Here is a 24,401-nt window from a genome sequence, read left to right on the forward strand (position 1 = left end):
ATTAATAATAAGATTTTTAAATGATCTGCAGTAAATAATGAAGTAAGTCAATATTACATTTTTTTCTTTTTTCAGTTTTGATAAAGAGTTTAATGTTATTAAATGTATGTTAACATGCTAGTACATCAAAGTATGTATAAAAATACAGACTGCTTTCAGTGCAACTTGCACGTTGCACTGAAAGCAGTCTGTATTTTTCTCCTGATCTGTGGGTAACTTGAATGCAATGCAGCTTCTTTGAAAACTATTTTTGTTTAGCATCGCTTTAGCTGCAGAAAGAAACCACACAGTAGAATCCCCCATGCTCACTGTCAGTTGTCCACACAGTCAGCAGCAGAGCATCATGGATGTCACAGCTCCGTGCATCAGACTGTGTAAGTGTCTATTTCCACATGAAAAATAAGCTTCAGCTTATTTATTAATCATTATAGCCACCATTAAATAACAGTAATTATTAAATGCCAAATATTTAATAATTCATTTGTCTTTACAAATTTGTTGTACAACTTATAAGATGTTAAAATACATTTATCAGCAGCTGTAGGACTCAACAGAATATTTGTAACCTGTGGCTCTTTGGTCTCTTCAGTGATGAACCTCATGATCCTGCTGTGTGCACATGATCAAAAAGTTGGTGAGTGTCATAAGTTTCCTCATTGATCTGAACACTGTTCGTGGTTTTGTGTTTGTCGGAGCAGACAACGTATGAATGTATGAATAGTAGGAAAAAATTATTTTTAGTGAACATGTAATTTTGCTCAAGTGATTTTTTTTCATTGTTTAACAAACAGTACTTTTATTACAAGTCTGAAACTTTCTTTTTTTTTCTTTTTCACAGATGCAGTTTCTCTTCGTATCGCTCCAAACAGATTGCAGTTCTTTGAATATGAATCAGTGATATTTTACTGTGAGGATGCTGTTTATTGGGAAGTTGTGCATAATTCCAAAGGAAAATAAACTCATGCAGTCACAACAACCAGGGAAAAGCAGGATCATTGTGCATAATAAAAAGTGTGTATCCAGATGATGGTGGAGAGCGCTGGTGTGAGACTAAAGGAGCAAACAGAAGCGACAGCATCAACATTACTGTTACTGGTAAGTTTGAACCGGGACAACATTTTGTTTCAAACTTAGTTTAAATAAATTTCACAGCAACTAAATCTCAGATTCTTGTCATTCAGCTGGATCTGTGGTCCTGGAGAGTCCTGCTGTTCCTGTGATGCAGGGTGAAGCTGTGACTCTTCGCTGCAGAAACAAAACTGCTTCCTCCAACTTCACCTCTAATTTTTATAAAGATGGAGCTCATGTTCACAGCAGCTCCACAAGAGACATGATAATCCACAGAGTTTCAAAGTCAGATGAGGGACTTTACACATGCAACATCTCAGGAGGTCGATAGTCACCGGAGAGCTGGCTCAGTGTCACAGGTGACAAACAGCAATGTTTAATGTCCACATGACACAAAAATTCCATCAATACAGTAAAACTTCAAGATCAAGATTTTTATTCATGTGACAAAATCTGCATAATTACATTTGATTAACAATTGCTATAGTGCAAAAATGTAAGCGGACAGGACACATTTACACAGACTATATTTTAAAGATGGTCTCAGATTCTGTGATTTTAAGGTTAATGGTCGACTACTGTGAAGCAACAAGTCTGGGATTTTGGCTGTCTCTGCCACCTTAACTAGATTAATCTTTTGTTTAAATAATCATATGTCATATATATCATATATGATATATTATAAATGAGGATAGTACATAATTAGCCAGAAGAAGAAAGAAGTCACTTGGATGAGTGACAAAACATTTCTCCCATTTAAAACGTCCAGATGAACACAATCAACCTTTTGGGATATTTAACCAGAGCAGAGACAGTCATATTCAATCAGTCAGTCAATTCAGCAACAGTGTATTGAATATTGTTTCCAAAGTGTTATACAAAATACATTTAACACATTGAAAGTTCACTGTGTCTCACAAAGTAATTTCTATCATCTCTGCATCCCATCACACAGCAACTGTAACCAATGTGATCAGGAGATATTTTATTTTGTATTCTCACAATCAGTTATCATTGATTAATCATTTACCATTGTTAAATTGGTTGACAGTATAATCTTTTAATTACATCTGTTTTACTTTGAGCAAATATTAATGCACACTGACTGTTTATATAAAGTTGTTGCACTTTAGTGCCGTCACACCATACAGACCCACTAGTTCTGTTGGGCCCTGGCCCGCCTGCGTGTAGTTCTGCACGTACGCCGGCCTGTAACTACATGCACGCACTTATGTAACACACACGCACGTTCACCTACACACTTAGTAATAATAGGAGGGTCGTCTGAGGACAGTTTCTCTGATAGATACACTTTCACAAAATGCACAATGTAATACACACTTGTTTTTCTCTTAAGAGTAGCAGTTGATGTCTATATAAGGGAAAACTTTGTGATAGGCGGGGAATTGTTATCATTTGAGATCATTTCCAGTAAAGATCCAACTGTGATGTCATAATGGCAATATAAGGAGACCGATGCTTCAGTTGACGAGAAGATTCGATTGCAAATTGTCTTTTCCCACACTTAGTGCACAAAGTGTGTAATAAAGTTCACTATTTTTGACACCTACTTCGGCTTGGGCTTGCTTTCTTCTCTTCCCTAACTCGAACGAACCTTAACACCAACCACTCCTCAGAGCCCAGCTGTCATATTTACCTCATCTTACGAAATGTCTTCACTCTGATGATGGTGGCTCTGCTACTGCTTTTTGTGGGACTTCTTCACTTTAGGAAACTCGGAGCTACAGCTAACTAATGGTTGCCCAACTATAAATGTCACTGTGACACAAGAGAAAATGATTCAGCTACTGAAGAAAAATAGAAACATCAAAGCTAAAGAGTTAACATCACATCATGATTCATCTGGATACTCAATGAAGAATTTTGCATGCTGTATTTTTAAGCTTTTAGCAGCAGGTGTATGATGTGCTGTGACATCTTTAAGAAGTTAAAACAATAAAAAACAAAATAAAAGTCATATATGTAGAAACATTTTTAAGACAACCACCATAATTCTGACAAACATCTGCAAAATTACTGCAATATTGCTACTTGTCTAGTAAGATACTTTCATATGTGTTTGTTTTTGTGGACACAAGTGAGAAGTATGACGTTTTATGTACTAATATGTGTCTCACTTTTATCTGATTGTATTTTATATGCTAAAAATAATAAATACATTAAACAAAGATTTGGTCATATACTTAATTAATTGCTTTTGCAATGCAAGGCATGTTGGGCTGGACAGTAGATAACTTTAAAACATGCCTTTCAGGTGTTTTTTTTTTTTTTTTTAATTCTTTTAAATTGGCTGTTATGCATTAATTTTAATGGTACAGTTAACTTGAGATCAAGTTGAGGTTGTGAGTGATTTTGATCCACAAACTACAATTTGTAAATGTTTCACAATAAATTTTAGCAAACAGCAAACCTTGCTGTTTTCAGAGGGAGAGTGCAATTGTTGTATTTCAGTGATTTATCTTCGGTTATACTGTCATACACCAGCATATGTGATCAAAGGTACAAACCAGAAGCATGAAAATGCCCATTGAAAGACAAAGGCCCACAATGCTTTCTGCTCTGAAGAACGTATTTGCATTTGGAGAGCTGCTTCCTCTGTCTCACATGCTTGCAAACAGTTATAAAAATCTCATTATTTTTACTTATAGGTGTCACGGCTGCAGTTATTTGTTCACTCAAACATAAACGTGAAATGTAAAGTTAAAGTTAAAAAACTAAGAGTAACAGTGAACTTTTAAATCTATGGTCAAGTGCTTTAACTGTGAAAGTTCTTAATAATTATTTATGAAATTGTCATCATCTTTTTATTTGAGGTTGCCAGAGAAAGAACTTTTGAAGAACCTGGTAGATCTGAAAAGATCTTAGCGTAATGGTGCAGGGGAGCATTTCTATGCACACTTTGCCCCCATTAGTACCAACTGAGAATATTTAAAAAATCACAGCCTACCTGAGTGTTGTTGCTGGTGTCCACCACTTTACGATCACAGTGTACCCATGTTGTGATGGTTTCTTACAAGAGCTCAAATCATCTTGCACTGGTTTCTTCAATATGAAGATGAATTAACTGTATATAAATGGTCTTCATAGTCGCCAGATCTCAGTCCAATAGAACACCTTTCAGATGTGGTGGAAGAGGAGAGTAATATCCCAAAGACGAATAAACATCACAATAATAATAACATTAAGGAGAAGAAAGAGAACTTTATTTATCAAAGGAAAGTCTGATACAGCTCATCCGCTATTTGTATGAGAACTAAAAAGCCTGATGGCTGCAGGGCCGAATGATTTTCTGCGTCTCTCTGTTTTAAATCAGAGAAAGAGAGGAGGATTCCAGTACTGATGTGTTTGTTGTTGTTTTCGTTCCATAAACATATTATAAAGTAGTTCATCTGTATTCAGGGACCAGTCTAGTTTGTTTTTTAGGTCTCCAACCCACAAATTTGGGGATTGTGGATCTGTAGCTAATATGTCTGTTCAAAAGTTATACTACATTAAAGTGATGTTTTCAATGGTCATTGCCATAGGAACAACAAATCTTAAACAGCTAGGCAGCGCCTGTATCACCTACGACAACTGAGGAAGTTCAGGGTCTCTCCAAAGATCCTCAGGATTTTCTATACAGGCGCTGTGGAGAGCATCCTCACACAGAACATGACATCGTGGTTTGGGAACAGCTGTGTGAAGGACCAAAAAGCTCTCCAGAGAGTGCTCCGTACAGCAGAACGCTGCTGCAGGATTGCTCTCCCCCCACTTCAGGACACCTACACCAGGAGATGCCGGACTAGAGCAGCGCAGATACTGAAGGACCCGTCCCATCCTGGCAACAAACTGTTCCAACTTCTGCAATCTGGTAGAAGGTTCCGCATCATCCGGGCAAGGACAGAGAGACTCAAGAGGAGCTTCTATCCCCAAGCCATCCGTGCCCTAAACACACACACCCGCCCTCTCACATCATCTATAATTGACTGAGACAGGACTCTTCCAGACACTCTAAACCAAGGCACAATGTACATTTCAAATTCCTTTAATTTTAAATATGTTTATATTGTCTATCCTGTAAAATAGTCAGAGGTCTATTCTTATTAATGTACAGAATTCACCTGCTTGCTGCTACTACTGCACATTCACCCAATGTATATACTATATATGTATAATGTTCTTCCTCTACCCCCCCCCCCCCCCCTCCCCATTTTTGCACATGTCGAGGAGCGTGTCAGGCTACATTTCACTGTGTGTTATACTTGTATAACTATGCATGTGACAAATAAAGAACCTTGAACCTAAACAGATGTGTATTGAACATGCACAGATCCAGAATAGCATTTATTTATCTATAGCAATATTAAATGCCCTGTGACTGAGTGGCTTCAATGATTTTGGTGATTTTCTGAGTGCCTGGGCTAACCCTCAAAGAGGCTTAAAATGTTCACTATTTTTGTGATGTGTTTCTGCACAGTTCACCAAACTGAGCACAGGAAACATGAACCAGCCTACAAGCTGCATCAAACACAGCATTAGTCTGAACTGGTTTGTTGTTCCACCCACTGACAGTGAACTGAAACAGTGAGGCTTGACTTGACACAAAAGACACTCAGCTTCTTTGGAAACTGCTTTACTAAAACTAGATTATTGAATTACTTTTAGTAGCAAAGAGACACCTGTGCTCACGACTGTTAAGTTTTCCGTCTACATCAAGACGACATGGAGATCAGAGCTCTCTGCATCAGACTGTGTGAGTACTTTCTCTATTTCTACATTATTAATAAATTTAGGTTATTAAAGTAGGCTATTGTATTTTTGTGGACTCCATATTAGATGTGGTTATTTTAGTATTACTTTTAGTAATTATACATATTTTAGTAACTGAGTAGCTCCTTTATCTTCTTTAGTGATAAGCATCATGATACTGCTGGACGTACAGGATGAGAAAGTTGGTGAGTTTTATCATATATATCAACTTTAATTCCCCTTTTTGGAAAATAAACTAATTTATAGGAAATAGTTAGATTTTTTGTGATGATTTGTTTATTTTTTATTCAATGAGTGTAGTATGTTGGTTTAATAGTCTAAAGTGAGTCTTTTGTTTTTCTGTGTTTCAGATGCAGTTTCTCTTCTTGTTGTTCCAAACAGATTGCAGTTCTTTGAATATGAACCATTTGTAACATTTCACTGCGAAGGAGTCGATTATTGTGAAGTTGTGCAGAAATTCAAAGGGACAATAAAATCGTGTAACAAAACGAATGAGAGAACACCAACAGGATCATCCTGCACTATTAAAAATGTTTATACAGACGACAGTGGAGAGTACTGGTATGAGACTGGAGGAGGGACAAGAAGCAACATTATCATCCTCTCTGTCACTGGTATATTTTCATCAAGGTAACATTATTTCCTGAAAAATATTGATTGAATATAATATATAACTATCAAATGCATGTCATTTAGCTGGTCCTGTGATCCTGGAGAGTCCTGCTGTTCCTGTGTTGATGGAAGAACCTGTGACTCTGAGCTGCAGAAACCAAACAGCTTCCTCCAACAACTTTACAGCTGATTTCTACAAAGATGGACGTCACATCCATAGAAGCTCCACAGGAAACATTGCCATCCACAGAGTTTCAAAGTCAGATGAAGGACTTTACAAGTGTAGCATCTCAGGAGTTGGAGAATCACCAGAAAGCTGGCTGAAAGTCTCAGGTGAGACACTGAGATGTTTTAAAATAAGGTTTTAAAATAAGGTGATCTGAATGGCAGCTGATGCTCTTTATGCAGAGCTGCTAAATCTCTTTGAATTAGCATTTGTGAAATACTGAGAAGTTTCTAGTGTTCAAACCTAAGTTGCAGATTTAAACAATAGGTGTGCCAACATTTCCATTGCATTTTAGAAGCTTTTAAGTTGATTAGTAAGATTTTTAAATGTCATAACAAAGAAACTAAAATTAACCTTTGATGATTTACCATTCTTGTCTCATTTAAACATTTCTGTGCTTTCAAACCAGACATGACTCATTCCTCCTCTGCTGCCATACCTCGGATCATTGCCACCATTTTAGTCAGTGCTCTGTTGGTGGCAGTGGGACTGCATCACTTTGGAAAAGGTTACTGGAAGAGAGGTAATGGAAATTATTATTATTAGTAGTAGCGTAAAATCTGCAAAATTATTGTCTGTCAGGCAGATGCATTTTAAAATTTATCATCCACAGATTTTAAACAAAAGTGAACTCTATAAGCTAACTGGATTAAACTACACAGCAAAAACTCCAGTGTTAAATTAACACTGGAGAGTGTCTATATGGTCACCTCTGAGTGTTAAATACAACACTGTTGAGTGTTAAATTAACACTTTTGACAGTGTTATATGTTTAAAAGTAACCCAGTCAGTTTTGAAGATTAACAAAGACTAACACTGAGCAGTGCTGGTTTTCTAACATTGGAAAATAACTCAAAATGTTAGAAATATTCCAGGAGCAACATATGCTTTTGTTAGAAAAAACAGGAAGACAGGAGGTAGTTTATGGAGCAACAATATCACAAAATTAAGACTGTGAAAAGAAGTTTTGCCTTTGTCTACTCATGTAGTGTTGTCTGTAGGTTGGTTAGACATGTATGTAATATTCATAAATGTATAGATGCGAGTGATAATTTTTTCAAAACGTTCAGCTCAAATGCAAACCACAATTTTACAGCAGCTCTTTTAAACACGTAATGTACCTCAGACTGCTCGAAATAGTTACATGACGTTCAGACAGTTCAGACATGCGTTCAGTTTCAAAATTAACTTTACATTTAACACAACTTGTTTCTCTTTTAAACAATAATATTCAGTGAATTAGCATTAATTGTCTCAAAAAGTATTTACATGAAGGAGAAAAAATGCAGAATACAATCAATAATTTTACCATTTGACCATCCATAAAGGAAAGAAATATCTCATTGCATAGTCAAAAAATTTGAAAATAAATAAATAAAACACATTCATAAAAGTGTCTGAAAATTTTAGAGTATATGTTGTACAGTAAATGTAAAACATATAGATCAGAACTGTAAAGTATAATATCTTAGTTTAGTACAATAGTAAAAAAATACTAAGAAGCTCTTAAGAGAAGCTGATATTCTTGTAGTCAAATCAGGCAGACAGCAGAAACTCATTTGGAAAGTTAAGGTTTTTGTTAGCTCAGTGTTCGATTAGCACCCCTTACATAATGATGCAGGAGTGACACAGATTTTCTTTTCTAACCCTGAATGTCAGATTTTCTTTAAAATTAAGCTTAATGAATACATTGAATAACAGACAGGGATCATCGTGGTTATTGTTCCCCTCACTCCCATTGTCCCTCTCCAGTACAAGATGAAGCTGCATCACCCTCAAGACCTATTTACTACAGCTTAGGCCATGGTGACAATCAACTACAAGGTAAGACTAGTTGTGATTCAAAGGAATTTCAATGATGGCACTGAGACATCAGAAACACCAGAAAATGATTTTAAATGATCTTCAACAAATAAATGTTTTATTATGTAAAGTATTTTGGATGACAACTGATTTAATTCCATCAGTTGTCAAAGCAGAATCAGGAACAAGCACAGAGATGCCCTCAGCAGGTCCCTGCCAACCCATAGCAGAGGATCTCTTCTATTCTACAGTACAATAAGTAAGTAAGACTGCATTCACACAATCTGTGATGGATTATAGAGATCTATAAGTATATGGAAGATTTATACTTTTTATACATACCACTCATTCACTCACTCCTAGATTTGTGTATGTAAAAGATCTGATTTTGCAACACAGGAAAACTAGTGTTTTACACAGAATGTTATTTTTGTTGGAAACTATTCTATAAAGTCATCATTGGTGCGTAATATGAACCATTAAAGTATTTTTTTTTCCAATCCTGTTTTTTAATTTTTTCTTCTGCACCTTTTTGTGAGTCTTACAGGTTGCAGAGAGAGATGACTGAAAACATCTGAGTGAGAGTAAAAACAAAGAAGTGACCAAATGTTATTACATATTGTTTTGTTTTTATTAATCAAGTTGTACATTGCTTGTTGTTGATGTTGTACATCAAACCCAGACATTGCTGTCTGTAACCTGTTAACGGATTTGTTTGTTCAGAAATAGCTGCTTACCATTCCGCGTGGTTACAAGTGTATATATACAGTTTGAATCAACTTCTAAATAGGTTTAATCACCTTGTTCGATCTTCTTTCCATTTTTACACATGTATGAATGCTATTACAGTAAAAGAGCTGCTGCAGCTTTCAAAGACACCCACTGTGGTCAACCGCTAACGTCAAAGTGTCACATTACTTTTTTCCAAAACAGACGCACCGAGTTTGTGGTGAGCAAATAAAAATATAACTGCCAAGTTTGATACTGAGCATGACGTTAACTGAGTTTAAGTGTTGTCTAGTACCCAGAATGAGGTGTCTGGTTTCATGCTGCTACCTGATCTGAAATTCTGCTTTTACACCGTCTGAGCAAACAAAAGTAGAAGTCAGTTGCTGAGTGAGGACCGCAGCTCTCAACTCCTGTGGGCTCGGCTTCAGTAGGTTACAGTAGTTTATATTTTGAGAGGCTAAATAAGGTTTTTTTTTAACATTAATTGCTTTAGCAAAATTCCCTCTCCTCATGCCTGTTTTAAATAAAGTTACACAGCGATATAAGAAATGTGGAAGTAACTATTGTAAAAAAGTGTTTGCAGATATTATGTGTCTATTTTTAGAGATATAAATACCACAACTAAAAATGAATTAAATTCACAATTAATTACAAATATATTACAAAAATCCACACACTCTATGCAGATTGCTGGATAGTGTTTTGTTTTGTTTTTTGTTTTTTTTTAAGCTTTAATCTTACCTGAAAAAATAAAAAAAAATTCTCTCCAGCTATACGGGAAACTTATGATGATGTTTTGTTTTTGTTTTTTACTGAACCTGTTAATAGTAGTGACTGCTGCTCGAGTCAAATCTTTGCTCTGGGCTTCGTGCTGATATGTTTTTTTATGCATATGTTAATAAATCACAGTGATAGTGAAAATGATGAATATTAAATGATTACATGATTTATTTAGAGCAGCATAAGTTTGTCTTTGTCCCCTTTGATAAAACTAGTTTTTAATACTAAGTGTTGTTTCAGCAGCATAAATGAGCCACACAGTTTTCAATTCTGCAATAATTTTAGAGGTCAGAAGAATATGTGAGTAAATAAAAAAAGTAAAAGTTTTAAGAGCTAAAAATTTAAAAATGTACTGAATGTAATGTAATGAACAATGAGTTTGAAATGTGATGTTAATGTGTGAAGGTTTCATGCTTCCGTGACACAGTGAGAAAGGTAGAGTAATTATAAAGTGATACACAAACCCCTATTGCAAAGGGCAGACATTACAGCACTCCTTGCAAAATTACAAGGAGTAATAAGAGGCCCCCCAGAGCCTCTTATTACTAAAGAACTTTTGCAAAATCTCGCAAAACTTTTGCGAGATCCCGGCTGCATCCTTCTCAGGTTGCATTTGAAGGCCGAGTCGGTGTATCCTTCGTGACCCAATGTATCTCAGAATTCATAGCGCAGCCCAGCCAATTTGTTTCTAACAATGGCGGCAGCTACTTAGTTTTAATATTACTCTTTCTGGGTCACAATATAAACTTTTAAGATATTTTCAGGCGTGAAGGTGTGTAAACCTCAAATATCTGCTCAGTTTATCAAGACATCACATATTTGTAAAAGTGCTCTGACGTTTTCAAAGAAGACTTGCCCTCCATCTCGAAGCCAATGTTAGTAACCTCTATTTCTATGTTACTGGTTATCGTTTTATCATTTTAATCATATGTGAAAATCACAATCAATTTGTCTTTTAATGGTTGTAATAATAATAATAATAATAATAATAATAATAATAATAATAATAATAATAATAATAATAATAATAATAATAGATTGCATTTATATAGCACTTTTCTAGGCACCCAAAGCACTTTACAGTTCCACTATTCATTCACTCTCACATTCACACACTAGTGGAGGCTACAGTTGTAGCCACAGCTGCCCTGGGGCAGACTGGCAGAAGCGAGGCTGCCATATCGCGCCATCAGCCCCTCTGGCCAGTAGTGGTAATATCAGGCACACGTAGTCAGTGCAGAGGTGGGAAGTATTGAAGTACAAATGCTTTGTTAGTGTAATGAAGTAGTGTCATGGAATACTTTAAATAAACTATAAACACCTGGTGAGCGTCATTTTGAAGTGGGTTTAATAACATATTGCAATATGGAGAAAAGCTCTGCTCAAACAGCTGAGCAGTCACTAAAGATGGACTGCCGCCCTGATCTTTTTATACCTTGACCAAACTCACAGACAAAGAAAAATAAAAGTAACAGAAAATAGAGCATTTTTTTAACAAAGAAGTCATTGTTTTTTCTTTGAATAAAATAGAACAGATCTTTATTGTCAAACAGAGTTTGGCATCTCTCCATTGACAGCATGTAGATTTACATTCAGATTGTTTAAGGATAGGAGAAGAAGCTAAGATAGAAATATGTATGTACCTTTAAACATAGACATATGTTTAAGGGTATACCTACTCAGGGAATGTGTGTAATACACAATAATGTCAGTATCTACATAGTAACACAGGTGTTTAACAAAAAGATATATACAAGTTATACATACACATCTGTACATACATACATAGTATAGTATAATAAATACAGTTTATAAATACAGTGTAAATGTCCGTGAATAGCACAGTAAGCCTTCAATAAGTTGGAGGTGGTCTCTGAGGTGATTATGTTAAACGTAACTGATTCAAAAAAATTAGACTGAAGTAAAGTTTGTAGTTTGTACTCCATTGTACTAATATAATTTTATTACATTAATATAACACGAGGTTCACTTAGCTTTGCAAGTAAATGTCTGGTAGAAAGTTTTGAAGGTAGTTTTTACTATCTTGCTTGAGTGTGTTTCAGATTCATGACCCTTTCACTTTTAGTTGAGTAAAAAGGTTGAATAACTGTGTAATTTTACAGATACACAAGTATCTGTATGTCTGCTTAACTACAGAATGTCTGTACTTTTGCCACCTCTGGCTCGGTGTCAAACTACATGTAACCTTTCAATGCCTGAAAAAAGTAAATGTTATAATGTCTTATGATGCACTGCAGATGGCAGAGTTTGACTGCAATGAAGAAATGCAATGATTACTGTAAAAGATGCTAAAATACTGAACACATAAACACTTCAAACAAACATTGCACAACGACTTTGTTCCATATTGACATGAAAAGCATCACACAGTTGCCACATCCCAAAGATGCTCCACTGGATTGAGACATGGTGACTCTAGAGGTCATCTGAGTACAAGCAAAACATTATCATGTGCAAGAAAACAGTTGGACATGATTTGAACTTAATGACATGGTCTGCATACAAGTTGCACCAAACAGAACATAAGTCTGAACCAGTTTGTTGTTCTGGCCAAGGATAGTGAACTGAAACAGTGAGTTAACTCAGCTTTTTTGGAGAGTTATTTTATAAAACTTGATTATTGCATTGCATTGTCCTAAAAGTCCTAAAAATATTTGATGTTAAGATGTATTTATTAGCAATTAGCAATACCTCTGCTCACTGCTGTTACAGTTCAGTTAATGCTGCCTTCGTCAGTCTGCAGCAAGACAACATGGACGTCAGAGCTCTGTGCATCTATGCGAGTACTTTCCACTTGATGGAAAAAAGTAACAAATGTTTTTAAAATATTGTGGTGGACCACTAGAGGGCTCCACTCACACCCAGTGTATAGGAAGTGTGTTCCTGTGTTTTGTGGCGCGATATGCTCAGTTGTTGTTGTTGAGAGACGAATAAAGGAGTGAGAACTGAGAGCTCTGTGTCGTTGATGCTTACCTCCACAATATGACATTTTTGTTTGTTTTAACCTTAAGACATAGGTCCAGTTATAAGATGTGATGATATATTTACTCATATCGGTAAAAGTCAACAAGTCTGTGAGGTCTCTGGCCGGTTGCACCCCTCCCCCTGTGATTGTGACTCTTCATATGTTCACAGTGACAGTCAGAGAGGAAGGAGAGTGGACGTGCTAGCGGAGCAGGAGTGTCTGTGTCCCATTGTAAACCCACAGTAAACCGAATGTCAAAATAAAGAAGTGCTGTCACCACGTCCATGTCTTGTACATGTGTAAACTTCACAAAGTTGTAGTAAATCTTCTGGGTATACAGAAACAGTAAGTTGGTGAGTCCCAGCTCTTTACTTGTCTATATGAACGTCATTAATCATTTTGGATTAGAGAGCAATTCAGAAGAAGAGTTGTTGTTGTTTTTTTGTGATTTTTGTGAACCTTGTCCTGTGATGATTAATCATCATATGAGTTTTTGATACACTTAAAAAAAATATTTTACTTGTTCATTATTTCGATACAGCACTGCAGTTTTAGTAGACAGTGAGCTTAATGTCACAGGTGAGATATTGAGCTGTTTTAAAATATGTTTTACATGCACATGTGATATGAATGACTGCTGGTGCACTTTTTAAATAAAGTTTTTACATCTGTTTGTAGGAAATAACTTTTAAATACTGCTTAAGATTAGCACTCTAAACTCAAGCTTTCTTTTTTCTTTGTTTCAGATGCAGTGTCTCTTTGTATTGTTCCAAACAGACTGCAGTTCTTTGAATATGAAGCAATAATATTTCACTTTAAATGAGTTGTTAATTGTAAAGTTGTGCATAAATCCAAAGGGAAAATAATTCATGTAACACAACAAACAAGAGAACACCAACAGGATCATCCCGCAAGATTAAAACTCTTTATACAAATGACAGTGAAGAGTACTGATATGAGACTTCAGGAGGGAACAGAAGCAACAGTACGTCAGTGCTCTGATACTTTTGCAGAAAGAATATTTAATGATTCATTTTGATTAAAATTTATAGAAACTGTGACTCTGAGCAGCAGAAACAAAATTGCTTCCTTTACCTTCACAGCTGATTAAAGATGGACATCTCATCAAGCCAAGCCGCAAAACAAACACGAACATGTACAGATTTTCAAAGCTAGACGAGTGGCTTAAAAGTGTAGTGTAGTTTTTTTTTTTTTTTCCTTGTTTTCAAAGTAAGGGAGTCACTGCACCTTAAATATTGTGACATGGAAAAATGTGCTAATTAATTTCTTTTGACATGTAATGTTTGTAATCTTGTACATTTTTCTTGCGCATTGCTCTGTCAGTCAACAGAAGTAGATGGTTAAGGCATAACTGAGGTTCAAACAGGTCAGAACAGAGATGTAGTGGTAATATTTCTGTTCATTTTTATTGTTCGGTTGTAATGTTTATGACAAATACTTTGTCTGCCCTATATTTAAGAAATTATTTTATTACAGCAGCTGAAATAATAATTACGATGATAATATCTAGGAGATGATTCTCTGCCCAAGAGATGTATTGTCCGAATAGAGTAGTCCAAGTTTTGAAAGCAAAGTGTTTTTTCCATGTCCATAGAGGCCAGCAGAGTAAATGCAGGTAGAGCAACATGTGCTGCTGTAAGGAAAAAACAAGAAGAGGGAAAATATGTTACTGAGCATTTTTCAACAACAGTAGCACAATATTATTTATACAGTATTAAGTCACAAGGAGAAAAAAAGTGCACCATCTGAATGTTTCTTCAGTGTGTATGTGATATTTATAAATGTGCAGATGCTAGTGATAATTTGAGCTTAGTGAACTTACGCTCCAAATGTAAACCACATAGGGTGTAAGTCTGAAGCACCTCTTTTAGACAGATATACAGATACAGATATACTGTATCTAGTGACAGTGAGGGTTGTGAATTTCCTCACATAGCTTAGAATGGTTATGGTAAATGGCCTGTATTTATATAGCGCTTTACTAGTCCCTAAGGACCCCAAAGCGCTTTACATATCCAGTCATCCACCCATTCACACACTGGTGATGGCAGCTACATTGTAGCCACAGCCACCCTGGGGCGCACTGACAGAGGCGAGGCTGCCGGACACTGGCGCCACCGGGCCCTCTGACCACCACCAGTAGGCAACGGGTGAAGTGTCTTGCCCAAGGACACAACGACCAAGACTGTCCAAGCCGGGGCTCGAACCGGCAACCTTCCGATTACAAGGCGAACGCCCAACTCTTGAGCCACGATCGCCCATGTCATGAAGTACAACTTCTGACATGCGTTTTTATTTTAACACAAATCTTTAATTAAACACACTATTAATATTGCTCTTATTTTTGAATAAATATAATAAAAATGATTGCGCACTTAAAAAGCATAGTTAAAGATAAACGTTGTTAGATAAAAGACAAAAAAACAAAAACATTGTTAGTAAAAGGTTAAAGACTCAACCGAAGGTCAAATCATGAACAAATAACACATAAGGAAAAAATGTAGTTTGATTTAAATAGTAGTAAATGTTATACTATCATACATACACACAGTAGTGGTAAAGGTGTTTGCCTCTCCCTGTTTTTTTTTTTTTATTCTTTTAGTATGTTTGTCACATTAAGATGTTTCAGATCATCAAACAATTTTAAATATTTCACAGATCATTGACCACCACCATATTTTACTGTTAAAAGTAAAGTAATCAGGCCACCTGATCCAGCTCTAACTATATGCTTTATGAAAAAGGAAAGGGTGTCTGTCTCCCAAATCCAAACTGGGAGTAGGTTTCACAGAAGAGGGGCCAGGAAACTGAAGGCTCTCCCTCTCATTCTACTTTAAAATATGTTAGGAATGAAGATAGCCAGCAGTCTGAAAGCGAGGTACTCTGTTGGAGTGATACGGTACTATGAGGTCTTTAAGATAAGATGGGGCCTGATTATTTAAGACCTTGTATGTGAGGAGCAGGATTTTGAATTCAATTCTGGATTTAACAGGAAGCCAATGAAGGGAAGCCAAAACAGGAGAAATCTGCTCTCTCTTTCTAGTCCCTGTCAGTACTCTTGCTGCAGCATTTTGGATTAACTGAAGGCTTTTCAGCGCATTTTTAGGACATCCTGATAATAATGAATTACAGTAGTCCAGCCTGGAAATAATAAATGTATGAACTAGTTTTTCAGCTTAATTTCCCTGATGGTGGCCTGAAACACTGAGGCTTGACAACAACAGCAGCATCTCTGCTTCTTTCAAAGCTATTTTTAAATGCCAAGTATTGTTTCAGTAGCATAAATTAGCCACACAGGAAGAGAGTTGTTCACAACCGGCAAGACGTCATGGGGGTCAGAGCTTTTTGCATCCGACTCAGTGAGTACTTTCTCCATTATCACATTAACTATTTATTAAGCTAAACTTTAAGGATTCTGTTTAAGTTAGTAATTTTGTCAAATCACTGTGTTGTTTGAAATATTTCATGTTGAGAAACCTTTATATATATATATATATATATATATATATATATATATATATATATATATATCGTGCCATCTCTAATATGTATATATTAGAGATGGCACGATACCACTTTTTCATGTCCGATACCGATATCATAAATTTGGATATCTGCCGATACCGATATGAATCCGATATAGTGTTTTTTAATCAACAAAACTGTTTTTTAAATATCTTGCTGCATTTTGTATAAGTTCATACTCAAGTTTAAAACAACAACTACACTAAAGCTATTCTGTCATACCTGTATGCAAAAAAAAATATTTCATAGTTCAGCAATACTGATCAATCTAATAAACTGAAACCTACACCATCCTCCCTATTCTGGTATTTTAAAGAGTACTTAGCGTAAATATTAAGCAACCTAACTAATAGGGTTCCAACTCCCAGCAACAACAAAAATAAATAAATAAAAAATAGGGAACCACCCCTCACGCTCCACCTCATGATGCTTAATCGACGTAATCAACCTTAATTTGATGCAGTGTGAAAAAAAATGCACAGAAATCAATTATTTTTCAAGAAATATTAAATAGATTCAACATCTTTCTTCAACAAAATTGCAGACTGCACAGATGGTACCTTCCCAAAGGAAAATGTACTATAGCTTACTAGGGTATATATATTAGACTTAATAGTCACTATATACAGTAATTGACTTCTATTCCTTTTACATCAAATTAAAACTTTGGGTGTGAGATAATTATTTATTAAAAGCTCGACATTTTAAATGAGAATAAGAAAGAAAAGTCTGTCTTTGTGCCCCCTTTTCCCAGTTAATGCCCTATCGGCCCCCCTGGCTAAACTTTGCTAGATCCGCCCCTGCACAGTTACCAGCGTCAGCTACGTAGAAAACGATCCTGGCGTAGAAAGTAATATTAAATAATTTCTAACAACAGCTTATCAAGCTTAAACGTGCTGCTGCTGTTCAGCCGCTGGTTTCCTCTTTCTGGTGCAAAGTGGGCCAAAAACAAACAAGAGAGACGGACTCGCGACAGAAAAGCCGATCAGCTGATCATTAAGCAGTTTCATGATTGAAGTAGCAGCAAGATGAGGCAGTTAGCTTGTTAAGCTTAAGGCAGGAATGCTTTACAAACATTCAGAGATGGACTTACACACTTGCTTTACTTCTCTCGGGGATAACTTTATCGGAGATGAAATGCCGGGTTGCTAGCAAAGCTCCAAATGCTATCCAGACCACCGACAGGTCCCGCATGCCACAGCCGCTCTATCACGTGATGCATACTGTTCCGACATGCTAACGTTCTGAGGTGAGTTACGGCGTGTTGCAAGTTTTGCGAGGTGCTTTCGTGATATTTAATGGATCGGATTAAATTTTTTATTTTTCTCCGATATCCGATCCAGTAATTTAGGTCAGTATCGGACTGATACCGATACGTAATATCGGATCGGTCCATCTCTAATACACACATATATATATATATATATATATATATATATATTAGTGCTGTCAAAATTAACGTGTTAATACAAATTAATCCGCCATCACTGTTGATTAAAAAAACGATTAAAATTTTTAACACGATTAATTTGTGTGTGTGTGCAATCCTTTTGTTTTTTGTCTTTTCAGCGATGAGTTGGATGATGATGTTTTTTGCACATGATCAGAGAGTTGGTAAGTAACAGCTAGTTAAACTGACATGAACATTTGTCAATTTGTTTTTATCAATTTGTGATTTCCTTTTTTTTTATTTCAGTTAGCATAGTCGCATATTTTGGTTTTTCAAAAACAAAAGTAAATAGGTTTTTTTTTTTTGTTGTCTCAGATGCAGTTTTTCTTCGTGTTGTTCCAAACAGATCACAGTTCTTTGAATATGAGCCAGTAACTTTTTACTGTGAGGGAGTCTCTCATCATAATGTCTTACATAAGTTGAAAGATAAAATACAATCATGTAGCAACAGCAATAAGAAGACAGCAACAGGATCCTCCTGCACTGTAAACGCTATTTATGTAGACGACAGTGGAAAGCACTGGTGTGAAACTAGAGAAGGGAAGAGGAGCAACATTATCAACATCACTGTCACTGGTATGTTTGGTTTAAGTAAACAATATATTGTTATATTCAAAAACAACTTTTCATTAAAAGAATTATGCACATGGGTATTCAGCTGGTTCTGTGATCCTGGAGAGTCCTGTTGTTCCTGTGATGGAGGGAGAAGATGTGACTCTGAGCTGCAGAAGCAAGATGAATTCCTCCACGTTCACAGCAGATTTCTACAAAGATGGACTCAACATCAGCAGCAGCTCCAAAGGAATTGTGACCATCCACAAAGTTTCAAAATCTGATGAAGGACTTTACAAGTGCAGCATTTCAGGAGCTGAATCACCAGAAAGCTGGCTGAATGTCACAGGTTAGACATTGACACAGACACTGAAGAGCTGTTTATCATTTCTTTCTGCCCCCCCCCCCCCCTTTTAATGCCAGTATTACAACGGAATCATGTAGTGACTCTTAACTGAGTTATGTGTCAGTCTTAGGAACCTTTGGTGGTTTGGTGGAACCTGTGGTTTCTATTCTTTCAGACAAAATCAGCATAAATTCTAGTCCAATGACTACGACTTACTTCAGTCTCCTGCTTTGTGTGATTAAACAGATTCTTTCATCACATTCATTGACTCTTCAGAGCACAGCTGTAATGTTTACCTCATCTTACGGACTGTGTTCACCATCATGCTGGTGGCTCTGCTGCTGCTGCTGCTGGGTCTACTTCACCATGGGAAAATTGGAGCTACAACAGCTAACTCATGTTCAACTTCATGTAAATGTAACTGTCATTGCACAGGAAACAAGCGAATATGAATAACAGCACAAACAGAAAACAGAAAGTGATTAATATGGGTGTATGGCCACACTATCGTGAGCATGTCCCATCTTGTCTGAAATCCGGAGGTAAGCAGGGTCGGGCCTGGTTAGTACTTGGATGTGGGACTGCCTGAGAATACAAGGTGCTGTGGCTGAGGTAGAGTGGATGGTACACCAGTTGGAAGGTTGACGGGTCAATCTGGGTAATGTCTGTAAAAATACCACGATAACTCCATTAAACAACTGTAAAGGAGTCACACTGTTGCTTTTTCTCTATACCGTATATAGACTTTGACACCTGTTACCTTTGATTTAACTGCACTGAAATGTTTCATTATGCCACCTTGTGTATTTTATTCTTTAATCATACTCATTCCTTATTCATATTTGTTACTATTCAATATTCTCAGTTAAACTCATCCTTTTTAAAAGTACTTGTGAATATATATTTTTTTGCATTTGTATTTGTTAGATTTGTATTGTTTATTGTCATTTATGCTTAGAAATATTTAACCATATATGCTTAGAGGTGTATAATCGATTGTGTAGTGATAGGATGTGTGATCCTTAATAGTCTGCAAAGGCTTGGTGTGAATGCCAGTGTTCTGGCATTCACACCCACATTCTGGGAGCATGGGAGAGGGCATACCTTCTCTTATTGTTTTATGGTAGGATAAACGTGTCTCTATCTGTTTTAGGATAAGTGCCTTTTGTTTAGATGAACTGCTGGACTTCCAAACCAGCAGGGTTAGGGAAGTCATTTATGGGGTCACACTCTGACCACACACACACACACACACACACACACACTTACACAACGCACAGGCAAGGTACTCTTTGTGTGTATGTAGACGTCATATGTTAATGAACCTATGTATATTCATGTAACCTCAATAAAAGAGCAGTGTTACGGGGGAGCGGACGAGAGCGACTGGGGTCAAGCGAACGAACGGCGCTTGTCGTGGTTCTCTCCCTCATGCATGAGTAACACGAAGAACTTTGCCTACTTGGTGTTTAATGCTTTTTTGCTGTGTAGTTGAATTGTCCTTAACGTTCCAGCGAATAGGTTTATGCTACAAACCTATCAGTGTTCTGTCAAAAATATGTACTACCTGTAGTATACCTGGTCAAAGTTGCAAAACACAAACATGTAAAAACATTTCATGCAAGTAAAAAGTCTAAACTACAGCCAGCTCTTAAGTATTGGTTTGAATTTGTGCCCTTTTTTGTGCCCTTTTTTGTGCCCTTTTATCCACTGCAAACCGTTTTATTCTCCGCGGGAGTTTGCTTCATTCATCCTGGCCGCTGTTTACATCCCGCCAGACGCAGATGCGCAGGCAGCTCAGAGCGCACTCGCGGAGCAGATTCTCCACATGGAGCGGACATTCCCGGACTCTCTCATCATTGCTAGAGAGATAATCCCATACAGCTTATGACAAAATTTGATCCGAAGTGATTGATGGCCCTAATCACGACCTTTTGACCCCCCACCCCTCCCCTCCGTGGGAAACCCCCGCGTGACGAATCGTATCCGGAGAAAGGGGGGTGGGAAACCCCCCGCGTGACGAATCGTATCCGGAGAAAGGGGGGCGGACCCCGGAAGCGCGCCATCTGTTGCTAACCGTATCGAATTGCACCCCGAGAAAGGGGGGCGAACCTCCGGAAGCGCGTCATCTGTTGTTGGGAAAAAAAGTTTTTAGAGGGAGGGGGAAACCTCCGGAAGCGCGCCATCTGTTGGAGGGGAATAAAAAAGCAGAGAGAGGAGTCCGTCACAATTTCTAAGGCACAGACACAAGATGGATTTCCTTCTGCAGCCCCGCAGCGGTCCTGTGTCCGATGAGATCTGCTCTCCCAAAGAAGAAGGTTTTGAATATGACATATTCAAATACAGCATATTTACTATGGAAGACATCGATCCGGACCTTATGACCCTACCGGAAATACTCCGGAAGTGTCTAGTCATTTTCAGACCTGTTGCATCATGTTCCCTAACCACAGCGGTTATGCAGCAGATGATTCTGTGATGAAAAGAAGAACTTTCTATCCACTTGTAACCTTTAAGATACACCATAGCTTGTGATGAAAAGATGAACTTTCTATCCGCTTGTAACCTACAGGTTGCCTATGTGTAAAAAAAAAAAAATAAATAAATAAATAAATAAATAAATTTGAATAAATATCGCTTAGTGAATACTACTTTTCCTTTTGAGAGTCCTTTTTTACAAGAGACTGAAAAAACAAACCAGCGACAGGCGATCTTGTTTCACACACACACACACACACACACACACACACACACACACACACACACACACACACACACACACACACACACCCACCTCTGTGGGAAAGAGTCAACCATGAGAGTTTTGTCAACAGCAATTGTCCATTTGGCAAAACAAATATCCGTCTCAAAGCCGTATTTTACCGTTGCAGAAAACAGACGGTGTGCGCAAGAAGGCACACACACACACACACACACACACACACACACACACACACACACACACACACACACACACACACACCGCGGGCCAAGGAGGAGTGAGACAGCAGATATCAGTTTGTTTTTTTTTTCTCAATGCTTATATCCTATAACACGCCCTCCAAAAAAAATATTATTATTATTAAAACATCTATATGAGGTAGGTTTTGCGCAACCTGCTCCTTGTCAGACCAAAGTAGAGAGTTTTTTCTTCAATACTTTAACAATAAGTTTTCTCAATAGATAGAAAATGTTGACGCTGAGGAGTCAACATCCGATATTATCATTGCTTGTAACCCGGTTTTTTACATCTCCCCATAAAACAAGTCTTAGCGGGGAAAAAAGCTCATATTCGAATAAGTTTATTAAAGCACCCCCCTCTGTGGGAAAGAGTCAACCATGAGCCGAGTTTTGTCAACAGCAATTGTCCATTTGGTAAAACAAATATCCGTCTCAAAGTCGTATTTTACCGTTGCAGAAAACAGACGGCGTTCGCAAGAAGGCCCACACACACACACACACACACACACACACACACACACACACACACACACACACACACACACCCCGCGAGGCAAGGAGGAGTTTTCTTCTTCATTACTTTTTACAATAAGTTTTCTCAATAGATAGAAAATGATGACGCTGAGGAGTCAACATCCGATATTATCATTGCTTGTAACCCTGTTTTTTTTACATCTCCCCATAAAACTAGTCTTAGCGAGGAAAAAAAAAAGCTCATATTCGAATAAGTTTATTCCCCCTCTGTGGGAAAGAGTCAACCATGAGTCGAGTTTTGTCAACAGCAAGAACAAGGTCAGACAGCAATCGTCCATTTGGTAAAACAAATACCCGTCTCAAAGCCATATTTTACCGTTGCGGAATGGGGGAAAACAGACAGCGTTCGCAAGAAGGCAATCAAAAAAAACAAACCCCCTCTAACTACCGGTATTGTCAAGAGAAAGATGCGAAAAACAGATGCTTCGCTAGACTAGGATAAAATGAGAGAAGAAGCGGAAGGGGAGTCGCTATCTGTGACAGTTCTACCAATCGCGAGGAAGAATCCGAGAATATTATGTCAGCATTCCGTTCAAACAACGCCGTCGATCAGAGGGCCATCTCGCCGGATCTGTTCATACCTCACCCCGGTAAGTTTTTTTCTTTACGACTTTAAATTATATATCAACAGAGATGTCATTAATTTGATTACTTTCTTTTAGATTTCTACATCAATGATTTCACGCAAGTGGACTACGGTACGTTTAAATAAGTATATACCATTTTTTAAACAAGTTTAGATAGACTTGATTTAACCATGCTCTGATACTTACAGAAACAATCGATAATGCAGTGAGTAACAGCAGAAATCCGGCCGTTTTCCACGGCGAATTAGAAGCCATATCCCCCGCAGAATCTCCGCTGCCGCCGCATCGAAGAGAAGACGGCACTATTTCCGTCTCCGCATACCGGGAGAACCGCGGAGAAAAAAGTTTTAAAATCGAAGGTAAACAATATGATGCATTATCAGCCATTTTGTTGAATAACAGGATGTGACGGAGTAATCCGAGTGTGCTATACCGCCCCTCCCGACCCGGAGCAGATTTTTTAAAAAAGTTTTGCTTTATTTCTCGACAGAGGTAACCGAGAATATACAGACCCCGCCGCAGCGAAAAGAAGAAGAAGAAGAAGAAGACGACGACGTTATTTTCGTCAACGCATACCGGGAGAACTGCAGGAAAATACCTTTTAAACCAAAAGGTAAACAATATGATGCAATATCCGTCATTTCGATAAATATCAGGATGTGGCGGAGTAATCCGAGTGTGCTATACCGCCCCTCCCGACTTGGAGTGGTATAAAGCGAGCTAAAAAGTTTTTTTTTTTTTTATTAAATCTTTCTCTTTTCTGTTTTATTTCTCGGCAGCCGAGATTGCGGATATACCTATTCAACCCCCCTCCGCTACAGACAATTGCGCGGAGGAGCGAGGTAAATAAAAAGTTTTTTCATTCTCGAAAAATAGGAAAGAGGAGGTTGTTTTCTTAAATCTCTTCTGTTTTATTTCTCGGCAGCCGAGATTGCGGATTTACCTAACCAATCCCCCGCCGCTACAGACAATCGGGCGGAGGAGCGAGGTAAATAAAACGTTTTTTTCATTCTCAAAAAAATAGGAAGGATGAGATTGTTTTCTTAAATCTCTTCTGTTTTATTTTCCCCGACAGAGACCGATACAGAAAATCAGACTGAAGAAAATCAGGTTGAGGAGGAACCGTCCAGATCGCCTCCTCTCAGGAGAGTGAGAGCTCCTCTCGGAAGACTGAGAGGTAATTGACGGGGGGATGAATCGATCCTATTAAACTTCTCTGGTCTATAAAAAATGTAAGGTTTAAAAAATACATTCTGTCCGTCTTTTCTTACAGCTCGACGGATGCTTCATAAGAAGAGAATCCTTGAAAAACTCGCTTTCATGTACGTCGCAACAGTTCGCACATATGCATCGATGTACAGACACAAGGACCTGTAAAGTAAAAGCATGTAAAAGTCTGTGAATTAAGAAATAAAGAAAATCATGTCGGAAGAACACAGCATTCCTGAGGC

General features: G+C 37.5%; 2 protein-coding genes and 1 pseudogene across 2 annotated transcripts; all 3 read left to right on the forward strand.

The window, feature by feature from the left end:
* The first annotated feature begins 343 nt into the window (after nt 1–343).
* On the forward strand, nt 344–4,314 carry LOC113017450 (low affinity immunoglobulin gamma Fc region receptor II-like; annotated as a pseudogene).
* A 1,467-nt stretch (nt 4,315–5,781) lies between these two features.
* LOC113017451 (high affinity immunoglobulin gamma Fc receptor I-like) lies at nt 5,782–7,306 on the forward strand. The gene is made up of 6 exons (XM_026160602.1): nt 5,782–5,821; nt 5,979–6,023; nt 6,189–6,452; nt 6,535–6,783; nt 7,086–7,199; nt 7,290–7,306. The coding sequence occupies exons 1-6, from the start codon at nt 5,791–5,793 to the stop codon at nt 7,304–7,306; spliced, it is 720 nt and encodes a 239-aa protein (XP_026016387.1). The 5' UTR covers nt 5,782–5,790.
* Nucleotides 7,307–18,065: 10,759 nt separating this feature from the next.
* On the forward strand, nt 18,066–19,528 carry LOC113017471 (Fc receptor-like protein 5). Its single transcript, XM_026160620.1, has 4 exons — nt 18,066–18,134; nt 18,286–18,546; nt 18,629–18,871; nt 19,115–19,528. The coding sequence occupies exons 1-4, from the start codon at nt 18,092–18,094 to the stop codon at nt 19,318–19,320; spliced, it is 753 nt and encodes a 250-aa protein (XP_026016405.1). The 5' UTR covers nt 18,066–18,091; the 3' UTR covers nt 19,321–19,528.
* The last annotated feature ends 4,873 nt before the right edge of the window (nt 19,529–24,401 follow it).

Source organism: Astatotilapia calliptera, unplaced genomic scaffold (genome assembly GCF_900246225.1).
Source record: "Astatotilapia calliptera unplaced genomic scaffold, fAstCal1.2 U_scaffold_13, whole genome shotgun sequence".
NCBI lineage: Eukaryota > Metazoa > Chordata > Actinopteri > Cichliformes > Cichlidae > Astatotilapia > Astatotilapia calliptera.

Bases quoted from the DNA above. Each gene is read 5' to 3' on its own strand.
- LOC113017451 (XM_026160602.1), top strand. From the start codon at position 5,791: ATGGAGATCAGAGCTCTCTGCATCAGACTGT. The intron at 5,822-5,978 runs GTGAGTACTTTC...TATCTTCTTTAG, and splicing joins AGCTCTCTGCATCAGACTGT to TGATAAGCATCATGATACTG. The intron at 6,024-6,188 runs GTGAGTTTTATC...TCTGTGTTTCAG, and splicing joins CGTACAGGATGAGAAAGTTG to ATGCAGTTTCTCTTCTTGTT.
- LOC113017471 (XM_026160620.1), top strand. From the start codon at position 18,092: ATGAGTTGGATGATGATGTTTTTTGCACATGATCAGAGAGTTG. The intron at 18,135-18,285 runs GTAAGTAACAGC...TTGTTGTCTCAG, and splicing joins TGCACATGATCAGAGAGTTG to ATGCAGTTTTTCTTCGTGTT. The intron at 18,872-19,114 runs GTTAGACATTGA...GTGATTAAACAG, and splicing joins AAGCTGGCTGAATGTCACAG to ATTCTTTCATCACATTCATT.